This window comes from Anarhichas minor, unplaced genomic scaffold (assembly GCF_050575085.1).
Source record: "Anarhichas minor isolate MPS153535 unplaced genomic scaffold, ASM5057508v1 ptg000024l, whole genome shotgun sequence".
Classification (NCBI taxonomy): Eukaryota; Metazoa; Chordata; class Actinopteri; order Perciformes; family Anarhichadidae; genus Anarhichas; species Anarhichas minor.
Window position 1 is genome coordinate 794,668 of NW_027466470.1, and position 20,333 is coordinate 815,000.

A 20,333-nucleotide genomic window follows, 5' to 3' on the forward strand; every position below is an offset into this window, starting at 1 on the left:
ATGTAACAGCAAAGCCTGGATGAAAAGACTAGAATCTGTTCGTGTTGAAAAAGGGAAGTTGTTTATTTTAATTTAGAGTAACTTTGCTGTAAATGTCTGTTTCCTCAACAGCTGACAAAGAGAAACTGAAGAAAGATGACAGCATTCCTTTCAAGGTCAACGTCTTAGGTAAGGAAGCTGTTTAGTTACATTGATTACAACTTGAGCTGCAGTGCTGTGGTCCCCTCCATCGTTCCTGTTATAGTCACAAGAGAAGTCAAGAAACACGAGCACCTCGGTTGAGTTACATTCACAGACGTATAAGAAGTGGACGTAGTCATCGTGACGTCACTCGTTGGTTTGTGGATGTTTTGAAGCCTCGAGTTCTGCATTTTGGCTGTCGCCATCTTGTTTTTTTCACAACCAGTGAACAGGAAGTGACCATATCTGGACTGAGGAGGAGTGACGTAGAGACGCCGTATACGTCTCTGGTAGAGACCTGTCAATCACCGTGTAGCCCCGCCCTAAAGCATCCCCTGCTTTATGGTCTGTTTGACTCTAAATGGACCATAATGTACTAAATGAACATCATGCTGTATTGAAGAAGACTTGAAACTAGAGATTGAGACCATAAACTCATGTTTACAATGTTTACTGAGGTAATAAATCAAGAGAGAAGTAGAGTCATTTTCTCATAGACTTCTATACAACCAGAGGAGTCGCCCCCTGGTGGACACTAGAGAGAATGCAGCTTTAACACATGAAGCTTTGACTTCACTTTAAAGAACCGGAGGTTGCTGCCTGGTTACAAATAAAGTATGATAGCTGATTGACAGCAAGAAAAACCAACTGACGGCACCACAGTGGTCCTGGTCAACCTGCAAAACCTTTTTTTAAATAATATTTTGCCTGCGACAACTACAGCAAAGTTAAAGTCCAGAGCTAACACTGTCTGTTGGGTTTTGACTGAACACAATCTGTGTTCATAAAACGTCGATCCACATCCGCGAACTGCACACCGGAGCCACACTACTGTGTGCATGAGCCCTGAGTAGACCCTGCATTGATTTTATTAATCTTCGTGTTAACTCAGCCTCCAGGGTTTAATCGGCCAGAACCTGCACATTTTATACTCCCGCTGGACAGATCAACTGACCGACCACCATCTGTCGCATCCTTGGTGGTGACAAATAGAGGAGCTCCAGATGGAAGATGCAGATAAAAACCTGGTTGATTTGTTCTGCAGGGAAGTTGCAACAGTTTGAAGTTCAACCACAACATGTACGATACAAACAAGCTCACAAACAAGCTATGAAACCAGAGTGTTGAACTTCTTAACTTTGAGACAGATGAACATTTCTGACAGAAACCCATACTTTTGTAATCCATACTAAATGGTCATCTATATGTCAATTACTGACCCCATGTTACCTTGAGATGTTGAAGAACACTTAGTTCCTCTCTCAGAAACAGAGAAAAAGTCTTCATGACTTTAAGTAAATGGGGGCCGAGATCATTTGCGTAAAAAAGTATCTTCTCTGCTTCTATTTCCTGGCTTTTGAAGTTGAACGGTCTCCAAAGTTACGTTCATTGTCAGTCATTTGTGTGTTGAGACCATTTCCAGAAACCAATGTGGCGACGACCAAAAACCAAGGTTGTGATGGTCGAAAACCGAGCTGAAGACGGCCAGAAATCAAGATGGTGACGAACAAAGATAAATATAGCAACTGCCAAAAACAAAGATTGCCGTAGCCAAAAACCAGGATGGGAAAAGCAAAAAAACAAGGTGGGGACAGTCGAAGCCAAAGATGGCGACGGCCAAAAACAAAGATGGAGATAGTCAAAAATACATATACTCGAAGCTTCAAAACATCAGTCCACAAACCAATGGGTGACGTCACGACCACGACGTCCACTTCTTATATAGTCTATGTAAACCCACTTGCAGCTGATGGACGGACTTCCTTCGGCCTTTCAGCAGCTTGTTAACCTGCGTCTGAACCTGCTGAGGAGAAATAACCTTAATTTAAATCTCCTTAAGACACAATGACGTCGTCACAGCTCTGAATCTCTGCTGATTCTGAGCATAATGTGAGTACACAGTCCTTTAAGCCGTGTGACGCTGTAATTTCTCCCAAGTAAACACACGGATTAGTGGAGCAGAAGGAGCGTCAACCAGCCAGCTGCACGATGCAAATGTTGCGTTTGGAGATCAGAGAGTGAGATGAAACAGAATCCAGAGGCTTTTTATTAAGTGCAGCTCGCCCTCTGCATCGATTTCACCGACTGAAGTGTCTCTGGAGGGGAGCGACTCCTCCACTGCTCCGTCAGTTCCTCTGCTTTGGGTTTTAACGTGCACTCAGAGACGAGCAACAGAAGGATCGGATTAAACCGCTGCATTGTCCACGTGAAGCAGTGAGAGGACGTAGCAGCTCCACACCAGAGAGACGAGAGGCTGCGTTCACAGCCACAGTGTTCACATCCGTTCATCTGACCTCTGCAGTGATGACCTTCATCACATACAACTAATAATAAGGAATAAGAAATAAAAGGACATAAAGGTTTATCTCAAATAAAAGAGTAGAAAACAAACGATGAATAAAACTACAACGTATCATCTTTAAACAGTTTTTCTACACATTAAGGTTGATTTTGTTACCTGTGCGCGGAGGTTAGCTAGCAGTCCCCACCTAAGCTAAGCTAACATAGCTACAGCTTCCTATTGAGCGTACAAACATGAGAGTGCTATCAAACTGAACATCTGACTCTCAGCAAGAAAGAGACGAAGAATTTACCAAAATGTCAAACTATTTGTGAAACTTAGAGGTTTCTTTAGGGTTTGTTTTCCATTAGAAGTGACCGATATCATATAAAAGAACATCAGTTAAAATAAGGAATTCATTTTTTATGAGCCAGCCTTGGGACGATGTAGGATTTAATCACGGAAAGAAAAACCACAATAAGTTGACGGTGGTGGATTTACATTATTGAGATAATCATAAACATTCTCACGAGTTGCTGAAACAATGATATGTAGTATGTATGTATCACTGCCATGGTCGAGGAAATAGAGCCGGATTTATCACGTGAGAAAGAACTGAAAACGTTGCTACTTTTCATTATGATTTATAATAATCTTATGTAAGATTCTTTGTTTTTCCGTGCTCAACATATTTGGTAAGTTAAATTAAGTCCACGACGTTTTAGTGCCACGTTGAGTTTCAAGCATATTTAGTTTATCAGGATAATATCGTGAATATATTGACATTTTCATATCGTCCCATTCCTCGAGAGGAGCGTTGAGTTGTTTTTTTAACTATAAGTAGTAATTATGAAATAATATTTGATATCTTATCAAATAGTTTTTGAACTTTCATATTATTTTACGCCGGTCTTGATCACAGATGTAATATTTGAGTTCCACAGAAGAACACAAAACCAACCGAAGCAAAACCTGAATGAGCCCATTTTCCCCGTAGACCTCTATTGTAAAGGGGTCTGTTGTTGGTCTGTTGTTGGCCTGTTGTTGGCCTGTTGTTGGTCTGTTGTTGGTCTGTTGTTGGTCTGTTGGTCTGTTGTTGGTCTCTGCGTTATGAATGCAGAGTCTGGTATGACACGACAAATCCACGGAGCAACCTGAAGCACAAGGAATTGTGGGTAGAAAGAGACAGATGGAGTCAGAGTTCATTCTGAGTTGAGGCTCATATTCTGGTCGTTATTCATCACAGAAAATTATAAAAATTATGAACGTTTCTGACAAAAATCCTTTAATTTAGAAAACCTCCAACAAGCTCGCTGCGTGTGAGTCGTTTAAATGTCGTTTGAGAAACATGATTACGTTTTAATTTCTCTTCTTGAGCCCCAAAGCAAGAACAAGAACACCCCCCCCCCCCCCCCCCCCCCACCTTTCTAATCGGTTTCAGCTGAACTCTGTTCTCCTCTCACTGAAGCTGAGCAGGAAAAGGTTTCTCAGGAAGTTCAAATGAGGCGTTTGTAGAATGTGTGTGTGATCAGGACTCCACTAGTGGAGGTGTCGTGTGGGTGATGATCCTCGTTGTGCTCTGAAGTAACGGACGCTGAGCCAACAGCAGCAGGAATTATCCTCTGATGACAAACATCGTCACTGGAATCTAAAGATCGTGCAGGTTGGACTAAAAGAGAGACGAAGACCAACGAATCCGTTCTTCCGTTGAAGAAAACTAGAACACAATCTTTAAATTCATCAGTTTCTGTCATATTACACAGTTACATGTAACTAAATACATTTGATGTATAGTATATACTTATTATGTATATGAATGATATACCTTTATTCATATCATCTATTGTCCATACACCAGTTTTTCATCTGTTCTTCACCTACACACACATCTATATACTGAATATCAATTAATTTATATAAACTATGGTATTACCATGTGTTTAATGTTGTACATAGCTCTAATGGTACCAGCATAACCAGTGCAACCTGTCTAACTAGTCTAACCGGTATAACTAGTCTAACCAGCATAACCGGTCTAACTAGTATAACCGGTCTAACTGGTCTAACTAGTCTAACCGGTATAACTAGTCTAACCAGCATAACCGGTCTAACTAGTCTAACCGGTATAACTAGTCTAACCAGCATAACCTGTCTAACTAGTCTAACCGGTATAACTAGTCTAACCAGCATAACCGGTCTAACTAGTCTAACCAATCTAACCAGTCAAACTAGTCTAACCAGTATAACCGGTCCAACCGGTCTAACTGAGCAGCAGCTGGTCGTCCTCTCACGTCGTGTTTGTCCTTCAGAAACCACCGGTCTGGACCACGGAGACGGTTTCTACGCCGGGATGCCGATCCCCTGCGCCGACAGCTACGCCGGCTTCTGTGTTCACGGGAAATGTGAGATCAAGTACAGCACGGCCACCTGCAGGTACCTCCACTACTACTCTTATATATTTATAAAAAAGTCAAGAAGTACATTTACTCAAGAGCTGTCCTGAAGGTACTTTACTGTAGTAGTTTCATGTATACGTTCTACTTCTCAACTACATCTCAGAAGTACATATTGTACTTTTTACCATCTCAGAGGTACATATTGTACTTTATACTATCTCAGAGGTACATATTGTACTTTATACTATCTCAGAGGTACATATTGTACTTTCTACTGTACTACATCTCAGAGGTACATATTGTACTTTATACTGTCTCAGAGGTACATGTACTCTGTACTGTCTCAGAGGTACACATAGTACTCTGTACTGTACTCTCCAGGTGTGACGCAGGCTACAAAGGAGCTCAGTGTGAGGAGCCTCAGGACTTCAACATCCTGTACGTGGTCCCCAGTGGACAGAAGCTCCACTACGTCCTCATCGCCGCCATCATTGGCGCCGTGCAGATCGCCGTCATCGTCGCCGTGGTGATGTGCATCACGAGGTGAGGCCGATGAACAAACAACGATGATTATGATCGACGTTAATTATAAATCCGTTAACGAGCGATGTAAGACTTTATGAAGGGACTTTGCTTTTCTTGAGGAGTCTGAAGTATTTCCAGGTGTAACTCGATATTTTATGAGAATGTGTAACCCTAAATAAAGCAGGGTAGGAAATTTACATATTTTTTAGGGGGCAATTTTTGCCTCCAGCGGCATTTCTAAAAAAAATTGGGGGCACTTTTTGAAACTTGTGAAATAACATTTAACCTTTGTTCAAAATAATAAATATACTTATTTAGGCTTACAGTATATGAGCAATTGTCATCAAATGGCAATAAGACTATTAGCAGTAGTCTACAGATTCAAAGTGTTTTCTTAGATTTTTTGAACAAAAAACAAACATAAATCAGACAATCATATTCAATTTTATTCTTATTTCTTTGTGGTTATTTATTGTTATTATTAAATTGTTTAAACAACTATTAACAATTATTAAGTCAACGATGCCTTGATTACATATACATCAGTCATTGTATGGAATTATTGAGAAAGATATTTTTATAGCACCTTCAAAATTTCAAAAATGTGCCATTTGAAGGTACAAATTCAGTTCAGAGTTGTTGCTTAGTAAATATCTTAATTGACTGTCAGTCAGGTATTATTTATTAGCAACCCTCAAATCAAAGAATAAAGACACTTTATGCACAATTTAGGTGTATTTTCCCTTTAACTCACGAGATGCAGGTAGCATGTTTTATACTTAATGTGAATATAATTCATTTAATCTAATTCCCATTATGCAATATGTATACTTTGTTGGCATCTTATTCTGAAAACCGGATGTTCGTCTGAAGAAACCGGATGTTGTCTCACGTTAATCTTTCCGCTAACTTTCAAAGTCCTTCGCTCGCTCCCGATCTGTGCCGTTTGAATGAGTTTACCGTGAATGTCAGCATATAGGAGCACTAACATGTGAGTGTCTGAGTTGACCGCAGTCTCAGGTCTGATAAAGAAGCCTCCATTTATTTAGAACGTTCGGTTCTTCACTCACACGCAACATCAGTCAAGGCGAAAATCAAAAACATTATATGGCAACTGGACCGGGTCATATAGGCTACGATGTTCATTAAATTATCATTATTATTAGAGGAAATTATGGGGGCATTGTTTGCCCCTCTCCTAGTGATATCAGGGGCAAAATTATATTTCTTAGGGGCAGTTTTGCCCTTTGCCCTCGTGTATTTCCGACGCTGAAATAAATATATATATATTTATATATATATATATATATACTGTATATATATTTGTTCTTAATATATATACAGTATATATTACTGTTTTTGCATGGACCGTTAAATGAAGCAGTACGCCCATATTTAGCGTTGATTTGAGGATTTATTAATGGTTAACGGGAGCGAGCGAAGGACTTTGAAAGTTAGCGGAAAGATTAACGTGAGACAACATCCGGTTTCTTCAGACGAACATCCGGTTTTCAGAATAAGATGCCAACAAAGTATGAACTATATTCACATTAAGTATAAAACATGCTACCTGCATCTCGTGAACCAAATGTTATTGCCCTTTTGTTCATATAACAGTACTTTTAAAATAAAAGTGCGCAATACACTACTTTTGAATTCATTATTGAACTTTGCCATAACAATGAGATTAATCGCGATTAAATATTTTAATCGTTGCCCAGCACTAGTTATAATGTTATAAAGTGTTGATAATTGTAATAATTAAGGCCCTTAAAGGCATGAACTATAGAATGGTTTTCATGTTTTTTAGCAATTTTATAGTTATTGTTCTTACCTTTAAAACAGCACTTAAGTGGTGCAGATAATTAAAACGTATTACTTTCATTACTTATCCATTAGTTACCTCTTAAAAACTTCATCAAAACACTTCAATTACATGATATAAAACTTGATTTGATTGCACAGGTTACATTTTTGATCGAGTATATTGCATCACTTTTTCAGTATCTGTGTAGTTTTGCTTTTTTTTTTTTTATAAATAAATTAAAACTATGACGATTTAAATGCAGAGACAGACGAGAGTCAAAGGAGTCTCATTTATGTGAGGAGGAGCACACGATGAGTACGATGATGATACATAGGTTGACTTTCTGCAGTGTTAATAATCATAATCTGTGTACCAGAGAGATTATTAGATTAAATATGATTGTATTCAGTGATGATAGTGAAGTAAAGACAGGAGCAGCCTCGGCCGGTCACGTGTCTGCAGAGGAAGGTGGACGACAGGATTAAACAGGATGTGACTCGCCCTCGTTCCTCCGCTCTGAGGCAGCAGACAGACTCTCCTCCTTCAGTCTGAGGCGAAGAGGAAACATCCGCCTCGCTTTGTGTCACACATGTTGTTGGGCAGCAGTCTGACAGTGAAAGGAGCCTCTGCTGTCGTCAAATAAACACCTCAGTGTGGATTTACAGCCCAATTTCATGGCAGTTTGAGAAATAGTCACGAAATGCAATCAATTGGTTTCGTGTACAGCGACACAAGTTGTCTTTCTGTTTTTTTCATGTCGCTTAGGACGAAAAAAAAACATTGTTATTGATGAATGAGATGAATCTATGTGATAAACAAGAGTCACACCAACTAATGTGCTTTATGACGTCTAATGGTGGACGGGTCCAACAAACAGAAGATCCGTGTTCGACACATTGTGGTCGTTTTTTGTTTTTTTTGCCAAAAACAAATGTCTTCCAAGGGAAACAGTAACAATGGACAATTCATGTCCCTGTACACAGGACAACTGGATTAAGTCTTAATGTCTCTGTCTGTGTCTCTTTAGGAAATGTCCGAAGAACAACAGGGGTCGCCGGCAAAAACAGAACCTGGGACACTTTTCCTCGGACACTAACTCCAGGATGGTATAGCCGTGATGACCGGCTGCCTTCTTTTTGATAAGTGTTTTCTTACGGCGGGGGGGGAAACCATTTTTTAACGGTAGATGTGGTGTATTAATATTCTTTTCTCCTGGGAAGAAGAATGAGGATATTTATTTAAGGGGCCTTACTTTCCCTCCTTTTTTCATTCTTTGGATGGAAATCATTTTGTGTTTCTTTGCCTCCTTTGAGTTGAAGGAGCCGACACACGGAGAACCCGCTGACTCTTCACGTCGTTAACTCGCCCTGCTGGGTTCATCCCTTCACACTCGAGGTTCTGTTGAATGCTCTATGAATACGGTATCTGCCCCTCTGGAATGTGCTATTTATTGAAAATTATTATTTCTAACTTTTTACTAATAATGTGCAGCTGATCACCAAATGCAGTCTCCTCTGTTTAGTGTGTCTGTAGGAGGTGAGTGGGGGGGGGGTGGGGGGCAGTGATATAGATATGTTTACACTTATTCTGAAAGATTTCACTGTGTTCAAAAATAATTTATTATTATTATGAGAATAATCTTTTAAATAGTTTTTACTTCAGATTTTTTATGTCAACTTTCATTTTTAACGTTTGTTTCTTGGATTCTAGTTCCTGTGTATTGGCATGACTTGTGAAACTGTGTACTGTGTAGTTTTAACTTTTTAAAAGGAAAGCCGACGGCCTCGACGCCTCCGGTGGAAACGGAAATCCACAAAAGTCTGACTGATGACTGGACGCTATCGGGGGGGGGGGTTTAGTCGCTGTTGATTAAAGGAATGTGTAATGTTTTACCGGCACCAGAAAACAACAAAAAAAGAAAACACTCATCATCGGCGGAGGGAAACAGTCGGAGTGCGTTCCTCTGAAACCACTTCTGCTCTGACAAGGAACACATTCACGTTGATTTTGACGGATTTTGAGGAATGTTTTTTTTTTGTCCGAATAAACCTGCGGATTGTAACGGAAGTGCGTCGGCTGCAAACGGAGGGTCGACTCTAAATTATATTTTGTATGTAGGAAAGTCTTGGCTTGTAATCGAGGCTTTTCTTTGAATGTGAGAGAATAATTGTGTCTTTTTCTCCTTCTGTTTGTCTTTAGTTTTGCGTTTGCTCCTCAGCGAGACATTCCAAGCTCAGAGGGTCCCGTACAGAAAATACAACTTTAATAATCCTGCAGGAAACACACTTTAGTTTCCTTCTGACCTGACGTGTGATCAGATACAGACGTTATTGGTGTGCAGCTCACTCACCGTCATTAAAGTCTCTATTAGTGTGACGTAAAAACAGCGAAGACAGACGAATACGTCAACAACAACAATCCAAACAATGTCGACAGGAAATTTACATCCAATGAATGACGATGCCTTTTCTGTGTTCTCCCTGAGTTTACTGTAACACAATGTCGAGTTATGGCTTGTTGTGTGTTTTTATATCAAAATCCTATTTCCTTGCAGATTGTGTGAAGCTTCTCACCAACTTGTCTTGTTCTTGAGCGTATGAACTCTTCTCCCGTCTCACCTCAGCACCCTCACAACTGGAACCTCGCTCGTATTTTCCAGCAGTATTTAAACCTCAAGTCATGTTGGATATTCTCTAAATGCAAGCTGCGTATTTTAGTTTAAAGCTGATTTGTTCCAACAATTTGGACACCAAATTTTACTAAGAAAAGGTCTGATTGTTCTGTCTCCTGATGTGATGTAAGGCGATTAACTATGCATGAACTCTACTGCCATTAACTTAATAACTAAAACTCAGACTGCAAGACGAGACTGAGGGCCCGTTAACACCTACCTTGTTTGTTCCGGATTTTCGGATGTTTCAGTTTGATCTGAAACCAAAACTACAGGTGTGAAAGGTGACGAAAAAGAGGCGCTCTCAGTCTGGATCAACCAGTTCGCTTCTAGGTTGTAAACCTTTCGGACCAATTACAGGAAGTTCTGGCGGCTGTCATCAGAATTAGAAAAAGGAAAAACAACAAACCAAACGAGCCGTGGTAGCACATCCGACACAGCCGGTAACGATGAGAGGTCCGCGACGATGCCTAGACGTAGGGGAAGCTGGCACGTAGGAGACGATGTCTGGATGTAGGGGAAGACGGTACGTAGCCGATGACAAAGGGACGTGGGTGAAAGGACGTAAGCGGCAACGAAAGGACGTAGGCGACAATGTCTGGATGTAGGCAACGACAACAGGATGTAGTAGAAGACGACAACCAAGAACCTTGGCTCGGACTTTATGGTTTTAACCCTTCAGATGAAGAGAAGAACTTTAGTTTGAACCGAAGCTACAGTTGATTGTTGCATCAGTTTGTGGATGATGAATGGGAAAAGATGTCGGCCCTGTCCAGTAGCTAAAGGGCCCGTTAACACCAGCATTATAACAGTAAAAGTTTGGACCAAAATCAATTAGTTTCAAAGGAATCGTCAGGATAAGTGGCTAAAATTAAACTAAAGCTAATAGGTCAACACTTTCTTCTAAGGTAACGAGACCTGAAGAGTCCAAACAGAAACTGCTCGATGGTACAAATAACTCCTCAATTAGGCATCGTGCTCCTTGAACTTATTGTTCTCTGGTGCCACTTTTGGATCAGATCAGGCACCATCATGAATGATACCGGCTGAGTTGGCCCAAGTACACTGGTCCAGCTCATGCAGCCACTGGACAACAGTTAGCTGCTACCTGGAGCTAATTCTCAGCCAGAAGTCTGATTGCAGCCCCAGAAAGTTGCAGCCATATATGGGCCCACCCGCCCGCATTCAGTCCTCTGGTGCCAGAAGTGCACCAACGCTAAGCCTCGATTGGCCCGACTCAGCTGGCCACAGCTTGGCCTCAAGCAGGAGCTGCAATGATGGCCTTTTATTCATTAAAGGGGCAAGTTAAGATCTGTTTAGCGAGGAATCTGACTGACTTTTAGCTAATATCTCAACCCTTTCTCACTCCAAACTCGTCAAATATCGATTCCCCTCGGTGTCTGATGTCCACGAACTGAGGCACTCTTTAGTGTCGATATGCGACGCTCCGATTTTTCAATTTACTCCAATGTTAATGCATCTGTGTCAGTATTAGACACTCAGAGACTAAGTCCGTGTTCGGATGGATGGATGGATGGGTCAAACAAATACAGGACTTTCATCCAGGACACCGCTGCTCATGCCCCGTGTGAAACCAAGTCAACTTCTTTTACCGTAGTTTTGATACACAACTTACATACTTAACTAACGCCAGTTCATCATGATGAGTGAGAATACGTTGCACGTGTACATAAATATTCACAGGATTCAAAGCTGTTGCGCTAACGTTATACAACATCTGTTGGGTAAATGGGGAAAAAAACGTTAACGTTAAAGTAAGACATAAAATTTCACTTCAACCTCCAGAAAACAATTGATTTAGATGTTAATGTCAGAAGAAACAATTCAATAATCCTCAGGAGGATTTGTGCGGTCGAGCTGAAACTCTGAGGCTGTGCTGAGGTTTGTCTTCTCTCTGTTTGTCTTTTTTATTTTTCCGTCACAGGAGTTGTTTTTCTGTAACGTCTTAGTCTCCAGGTCGTAGCAACGTGTTTCTACTCGTCGACCATCGCAGCCGTGACTTCTCTAAATGTGACTAGAATGTGTTTGACATGTTAATATTCTGCATGTAGACTTTTGAGAGGCTATTTCTGGTCTCTGCCAAAATAAAAAAAGGAAATGTTTTTTTAATGTACACCCTGGTGCCGATGTGTCATTTAAGAGAAATGTTAATCTCATCATGTGAGGTTTGTGTTTGACTGTTCGTATTCCACTTCCTGTGAAGGATTAAGGATGTTCACAGAAATCGTGTGTGTGTGTGTGTGTGTGTGTGTGTGTGATGACTACAGAAACACAAATTATTGACAGTGACCTGTGTGAACATACAAAGTTAGTTAGGTTTAGGAAAAGATCGTGAACTACTTAGTTAGCTATGTAGATACCTACGAATTAAGTACACATATTTTTTGTCGGTATAGCTACGAACGCTGGATAAGACCCGCCTGCCTCCAGCCATGTCATCATTTTAAGTCTCCACCCACCTGTCGGTTTAATCAACGCTCCCATCTAATTAAAAACTGCTGGTTTGCAGAAGCCAGAACCGGAGCAGAGGTCACCGCCTCTCCACATGAAAATATACGTATGTGTTGTACATTTCTACAAGAGGCAGGGCCTCAGGCATGCTACTTGGACTAAATATAGGGGTTAAAGAGTAGAGTGGGATGGGGGGGGGGTATTCAGGGACAGGAGCAGCTGCTGGCTTCAGTCGAACACATTGAGCCATCGGTCGTTTCCAAACCAACACACTGTACAAAACATCCATCATGATCCAACATTCATTCATTAAAAGGCCCTGATCCTAAAGTAGCGCCTCTCTCTAGACAGGCGGGTGAGGGTAGTTGGGGTATTTAGGGACGCTATGGTGGGTAGAGTGGATCCTCCTCGACTTTCAAGCCTATGAAGCTATTTAGAGTGTTAATGGACAATGTTAGCATAGCTTTATACCAACTGATCCAAGCTCCATTCAGAAAACAGCAGCGTTGTTAAAGTTGTTTAATTGTCGTCATGCGGAAGAAGATTTTGTGTAGTGGCCAAATGGTGAATTACAATTTACAACATGATGCCATGGAGCCCAAAAAGATTTTCCCATTGACTTATATTGGGAACAAGATGTCTGTACCTAAGAGGATTTTTGTATTTTTTAGGTTAATCAACTTCCTAGTATGAACACATGAACAGCCCTTGTTTAAATGATAAGGTCCTAAAAGTTATAAAATGCACTAATAGTCTAAACCAGAGTTATTTTCCTTTCTCCGTTGACGTGAATAAGAACGAGGCCGGACCGAGGGGGGCTGGGAGGCGGGGCTAAAGGAGACGATAGTGCTCTATGGCCCCCGTAATGTGGAAGATCCGGGTATTTATCGACTCGGAAGTTGAACTTCTTTAGCTTCACGCGCCAATGAGTAACTTTTATTTCTCTTTCAAACTTGTGCAAGCGACGCAAGATGAAAAATGAGAAGCCCCGAAAGCTTATCCTTGCAGTATTTATAGGTGCGGCTTCATGACTATGTTATATTTAACACATCCATGTGTATTTATGAGCTGCCCATCAATAAGTGACAAAGCAAGTCCATGACTTCGTCAAACTGTGAGCTAAAAAGGATTATCTTATCTTAAAGACCTTGAATTAATCAGCACACTGAATACATATGAACTACTGTGAACTTAGCACACATCATGCTCACATTCATCCGTTAGTGCCGTGGCTGATCAGAGAGCTAAAACAGTGTCACTTTGACACTCCGTCAGTCGCCTCTATAAAGAGCTTCAGATCTCAGTCGCAGTCAATGTTTGGACTCTGCTGCCCATGGGAAAGTAAAGAGGGCAGCTGCTGCAATGTTTAATCCCCCCCCCCCCCCCCCGAAAAACACGCCAGCACTGTGTAATCAAACCAGACAACTGTGGCTTCTTTGCATTTGTCACCGTGGAGCTGCAGAATTACTCCTAAGCTGCTGTTGATGTACATGAAATCGCAGCTGTTAGCGTGACCATATGCAAATAACGGAAAATTATGAGTCGATCTGACAAAGCAGAGCATGACTTGGACGGGGATTTCCATCATCCTCTGCTTTGCGTCTTCCCAATATGTCCGAGTGTCGCCTTGCAAAGAGTTCTTATTTTTAGCTGGGGGTTGGTTCGTGTGAGCATTGCCGCTCCCATCTGAGTTGACTGCCTGTCCCACATCCCGATGAGGGCTGAATTCAGGTTCCGTTTTGGATCCTGAAGCCTTTTTTAAGAGGTGTAGGTGGAGTTTCCCCTTCCTCCCGTCCCCAGACCTGAGTTTGGGTCACTGCGGTTGGGTGTTGACTCTCTCCGGTCTCCCTGCTGGTAACTTTACTGGTCCTGGTCCCCGTCACCCGAACTAAACCACACGTCTTCGACCGTTAAAATAAACTCTAAGTGAGAGATCTTCCTCCCGCAATGGATCAGCACAAGTATCGCACGGCGGGCGTCCAGGAGAAGCTGGAGATTGTCGGGGTGGAGGACGAGGCCGGGAACCCCATCAGTGCCCTGACCATCTTGTCTCTGCTGGAGCGCGTGGCCGGCATCATCGACAACGTCCAGTCCTGCCAGCAGCGCATGGAGGAGCGTCAGCTGGACCTGGAGAACAACATCAAGACCATCCAGGGCGACGTCATGAAACTGGCCAAGGACCACACCGACACCAGCGGCACGGTGGAGAAGCTCCTGCAGAAGACCCGCAAGGTCAGCGCCAATGTCAAGGAGGTGCGGGCGCGCGTGGAGAAGCAAAACGTTCGCGTCAAGAAGGTTGAATCCACGCAGGATGAGCTGCTCACCCGCAACAAGTTCCGTGTCGTCATCTACCAGGTAAGCAAGAGCAAGTGTTCTGAATGCAACGCAGTCTGACTGCGGTTTGTGAAATAGTCACGAAATGCAACCTATTGGATTTATGTACAGGGACACAATTGTTGTTTTTCATGTCCCTCAGAAGTGTTTTTTTCGGGACGACATTATGTTAAAAAATCATTGTTGGCCTTAAAATAACTACCAACAGTTAGGTTTAAGCAACAACACCAACAGTTAGGTTTAGACAACTAAACCAACAGTTAGGTTTAGACAACTAAACCAACAGTTAGGTTTAGACAACAACACCAACAGTTAGGTTTAGACAACAATACCAACAGTTAGGTTTAGACAACTAAACCAACAGTTAGGTTTAGACAACAACACCAACAGTTAGGTTTAGACAACTAAACCAACAGTTAGGTTTAGACAACAACACCAACAGTTAGGTTTAGACAACTAAACCAACAGTTAGGTTTAGACAACAACACCAACAGTTAGGTTTAGACAACTAAACCAACAGTTAGGTTTAGACAACTAAACCAACAGTTAGGTTTAGACAACAACACCAACAGTTAGGTTTAGACAACTAAACCAACAGTTAGGTTTAGACAACAACACCAACAGTTAGGTTTAGACAACTAAACCAACAGTTAGGTTTAGACAACAATACCAACAGTTAGGTTTAGACAACTAAACCAACAGTTAGGTTTAGACAACAACACCAACAGTTAGGTTTAGACAACTAAACCAACAGTTAGGTTTAGACAACAACACCAACAGTTAGGTTTAGACAACAACACCAACAGTTAGGTTTAGGCAACAACACCAACAGTTAGGTTTAGACAACAACACCAACAGTTAGGTTTAGACAACACCAACAGTTAGTTTTAGACAACAACACCAACAGTTAGGTTTAGACAACAACACCAACAGTTAGGTTTAGACAACTAAACCAACAGTTAGGTTTAGACAACAACACCAACAGTTAGGTTTAGACAACAACACCAACAGTTAGGTTTAGACAACAACACCAACAGTTAGGTTTAGACAACAACACCAACAGTTTTGTGAGGTTCAGTGTTGCAAATGTGCGTTTTCTCATAATGTGCGTAAATTGAACATTTTGGGGTTTGGTCGGACTTTTTATGATTCCACGATAACCTCACAAGGAGGCAAATGGTCGTTATTACGCATTGAAAAACAAAATAAGCAAATACATGAAGTACAGCAACACTTGTTGGGCAAACACAATAAGACCTGATAATCCAGTAAATTCCAACAAGATAAATTCTGATTGTTTGGAAGGAAAAGCAGAACGACACATTGCAGACATCTTTTTTATCCTTATTCAAAAGTTTGCCAAGTTAGCAGCTGATATTTATATTTATTTTAATTTTATTTTGCTTGTGATTTACTGGATGATTTCACATTTTCCGGCCCCTAAAAAGTACAAATAAAATAATTGTAATCTTTGTAAGCTAGTATAAAGTAGACGAAGCTTTGTTTAAACGTTCAGTAACCATCAGATCAACTCATAAATGTTTTAGTTACAATTATGTTACAATTTCCATAAAGTGAAAATATGGTTTGCAAGGTTGCGGTTTTCTTGATAATGTTAAACATAAATCATGAAATACACGACAATCAATGTACAAGTTTGGTTTATGAAGAGATCAACGGTCGCCTGGCAACAGAAGAAGACAAACAAACAAACTGTGATGCATTCTGATTCACATGATGCTAAATCCTGATTGGTGCACGGAAGTACATGACGTCATCTTTGTCAAACGAAGCCCCTCCCACTTCAACTCAGCGGCACAACAGAACTCTTGACTGTGAAATAACCGCGATAGTCTGTAACTTTGGCACAAAGTTGTGTGTTTTATCAGGAAACCGTCGCTCGCAGTGAGACGCTGATGCAGAATTGTAATTGTTTTTTACACATTTCCGTTTCCGAGGAACTGGAGCGTAATTAAGTTAAGAATAAAAGATGAAGCAGATTCATTCCCTCAGGCGGCAAAACTCAAGTGGTGAGCAGCGAGATCTTAGCGGGAACGACGTGTGACTCAGTTCATTAAGCGGCGACGCAGCGAGGAAATGAAGGGTGCTTTAAGTTCAACGCTGAGGAGCCAATTTACAGAAAAGCATCCTCATTATGTCTCCTCCACCTTAATCAGGTCATGTGAAGAACAGGATGATTCACTCGTTATCGTTAATCTGAAACACTCCACTGAACACGACCGTTTGAGTGCCGAAGAAATCAACGTTTGCGTGAACGAATATTCCTGTTGAGTCATCTCGTTGAAAACTAAACCTAACGAGGCGTCTCGTCTCCAAAGAGACACACGATACGTCCGTTAACAGTGCAAAGAGAGTGGGAATACTTTTGGGGCTCTTGTGTTGATCGAGGAGGCGTTGACGAGATGTCTTCATAACGGCGTTAACGTGCGTGCTGCTGGTCGGATGATCAACAGAAGAAGACGTTTTTCTCTAGTTCCTTTCTAACCCTTTGAGTCCGGAGGCTTTTCTACATGACAGTTAATCTGAAGCACTTTAAATTATTACAGATCTGTTTGGCTGGAGCACGATAAAAACTGCATTTTTACTCAAATGTTGAAGTCTTGTCTTGCAAAGAGTCAAAACTTTGTTTTAATAGTTTAAATATTTCAGATGATATTTTGCTCACTCTTGTGTTAAATCAAACTAACTGACATCAAACCTGAGGGAGGACAATAGTCCAGTGTTGACAGATTGGTTGTTAATATTCTTATTTTGCACACATTCTCAAAATCATTTATCCTCTGAAGTGCTGAATTGTGCTCGCTGTGTCGCCATGTTTTCCCATAAAAACAATGCAAAGATAAATCCAAGCGGTTTATAGAGAAGGAGGAAAATAATTTGATTAATTTATTATTTCGGGAAAACAATTTTCCTTAATTGAGAGATCAAATTACTGGACATGTGTCACACAAATTATTGATTTGAAGAAATGAGAGAATCCTAACTGGCTTAACAAAAACAGAATATCCTAATTTGGACAGTTTATAATTGTTCCGGTGGTGTGGCAATGACTCATTGAGTTGGACAGTTAAACGGTCCCTTTCAATAATCAGATTATTCCTTACAGGGATAATGTTGGGATGTATCCATCGTCAGTGTATTACCGTGTATTCTCACCGCTTTACTTTCAAAGCCACCGGACTCCATCGACAAAACCAGTGATGAATTCTGAATAGATTAAGTAGGTAAAATGTAGAAAACGTGGGAGTTTTTATCTCCAGGATTCAAGAGGTTGTTGAGGGTTAAAGAGCTTGAAAGATATCGCTGAATTTCTCAATAATTTTACTTTTACTTTCTTTTAAAGTATAATTCAGGAGATGGTTTTTATGTTATTTTGTTAGTTTGAGTGCTTTTTACTTAAATTGTGCAGATAATCCATCCAAACTCACATCATTATCAATAACTCAAGGTAAATATGAAGGGATTTGGTGACTGGAGGACCAAAATACTAAAACTCCTGTTTAAAGTCTTGGTTTTCTACTTTTAACACAGCTCAGAGTTTGTACCTCTCAGCTTTACATGTCCCTTCAAGTTTCTCACAAACTCTTCTCATCTAGTTGGAAAAGCTTTTAAAAAAGGGCCGTTACTAAACCAAACCCCTGATGAAGTTGAAGATCAGAGACGGTCGTCTTTGTAACGTCTCTGCAGATATACATTCAGCGATCTTGTCCTCGTTAACGTCCAGACTTCAGAACAGTAACGGGCTGCTAACAGCTGCTGTGGATCCGTGACAGAGAGACCTATTCTGGGCCCTCAGCATTCAGCCAGCGGGACACGCTATAAACTGCTGTCGACCAGAATCAGGGTCTGACATGGCAGCTCATCACGGGGTCGACATATAGAGAGAGGGGAGGGTGTCAATCGTCCTGACCTGCTGCTGCAAGGACCGCCCCTTAAAACACCTCAAGATTATGAAAGATGAAACCAAAATATGAAATCAAAATATAATAATGCCAGACAAACTAAAAGCATGTTATAAGATATAGAAAACTAGGAATAATGGACTTCTTGGAGTGAACAAGTCGTATCTCGACACGTTTAACATTATTAAACGGTGGCGACACAAGTTGAGACAAGTTGTTAATGTTATTAGAGAGTGGCGGTTAACGTTGTAACACTTAACGTTATGAATAGTGGCGGTTAATGCTGTTAAACGTGGTTAAAGTTGTTTAACGTGGTTATCGTTATAACGTGGTTAATGTGTGACAAATAACTTCTATCTTTGATAACACAACACTAACATTATCAAACATGTGTAATTAATGGCACAATTCAAACGGGTTGACTACCGTATCCATATTTTTGGGAATAAGGTCCCATGGTGGTCCACAGGAAGAGGCGGGACTTCTCCTAGATAAGTAAGTTTAGTTAAGCTAAGTTTAGTTTAGCTAAGTTTAGTTAAGCTAAATTTAGTTAAGCTAAGTTTAGTTAAGCTAAATTTAGTTAAGCTAAGTTTAGTTAAGATAAGTTTAGTTAAGCTAAGTTTAGTTAAGCTAAATTAAGTTTAGCTAAGTTAAGTTTAGCTAAGTTAAGTTTAGCTAAATTTAGTTAAGCTAAGTTTAGTTAAGCTAAATTTAGTTAAGCTAAGTTTAGTTAAGCTAAATTAAGTTTAGCTAAGTTAAGTTTAGCTAAGGCAAGTTATGGCAAATGTTCTGATTTGGTTCTTGTTCTGAAAAAGACAATATTCCTAATAATCTGTTTACATGGATAATGAAAATGAATATTGCACTAATGTTCTTGTTTGAATGCAGACGTTCATATTCAGATTAACTTAAAAACGACCTCATGTCTCGTCCTCATCCTCAGTGAATCTCACGGTGACGTCGTTCTCTTCTGTGTTTGACGGGTCGACGTCCTCATACGTCGTTTATCTCGTCTGAACATGTCAAAGTGAACATCAGGAGCTACAGATGTTCTCTCAGCGTGTTCCAGAGGTGGACGACTTGTTGGACCTCTTTCATTCCTTCAAACAGCTTCTCTAAAACATATTTGTTCATATAAACCTGTTGGTGTCCAAGTCCTTCATGATGTTTCTCCTTCTGTTCTTCTGACGTCATCTCTACTGCAGCTCTACTAACTGTTGGTTTGTGTTCAGCGCACAGAGCTGCTGGTCAACAGGAGAGAGACTCTGATAGTGAATGATCTGTATACATGTGTGTATGTGTATATATATATATATATATAGTGAATGAGTTGTATACATGTGTGTATGTGTATATATATATATATATATATAGTGAATGAGCTGTATACATGTGTGTATATATATATAGTGAATGATCTGTATACATGTGTGTATGTATATATATATATATATATATATATATATATAGTGAATGAGCTGTATACATATGTGTATGTGTGTATATATATATATATATATAGTGAATGAGCTGTATACATGTGTGTTTGTGTGTATATATATATATAGTGAATGAGCTGTATACATGTGTGTATGTGTGTATATATATATATATATATAGTGAATGAGCTGTATACATGTGTGTTTGTGTGTATATATATATATAGTGAATGAGCTGTATACATGTGTGTATGTGTGTATATATATATATAGTGAATGATCTGTATACATGTGTGTATGTGTGT

At 40.4% G+C, this 20,333-nt stretch overlaps 2 protein-coding genes across 2 annotated transcripts in view; both read left to right on the plus strand.

Annotated features, from left to right (window-relative positions):
• tmeff1a (transmembrane protein with EGF-like and two follistatin-like domains 1a) overlaps nucleotides 1–8,704 on the plus strand; it is a 53,429-nt gene extending 44,725 nt beyond the window's left edge. The window contains exons 7-10 of the mRNA XM_076098434.1: nucleotides 112–168; nucleotides 4,771–4,894; nucleotides 5,239–5,400; nucleotides 8,217–8,704. Coding sequence (XP_075954549.1) covers nucleotides 112–168; nucleotides 4,771–4,894; nucleotides 5,239–5,400; nucleotides 8,217–8,301 — 428 coding nt within the window. The 3' untranslated portion in view covers nucleotides 8,302–8,704. The remainder of the gene's footprint in view (nucleotides 1–111; nucleotides 169–4,770; nucleotides 4,895–5,238; nucleotides 5,401–8,216) is intronic.
• Nucleotides 8,705–14,279: 5,575 nt separating this feature from the next.
• Nucleotides 14,280–20,333, plus strand: part of cavin4a (caveolae associated protein 4a) — a 19,133-nt gene continuing 13,079 nt past the window's right edge. Inside the window, exon 1 of the mRNA XM_076098435.1 lies at nucleotides 14,280–14,687. Within this exon, the coding sequence (XP_075954550.1) occupies nucleotides 14,280–14,687 (408 nt within the window). The remainder of the gene's footprint in view (nucleotides 14,688–20,333) is intronic.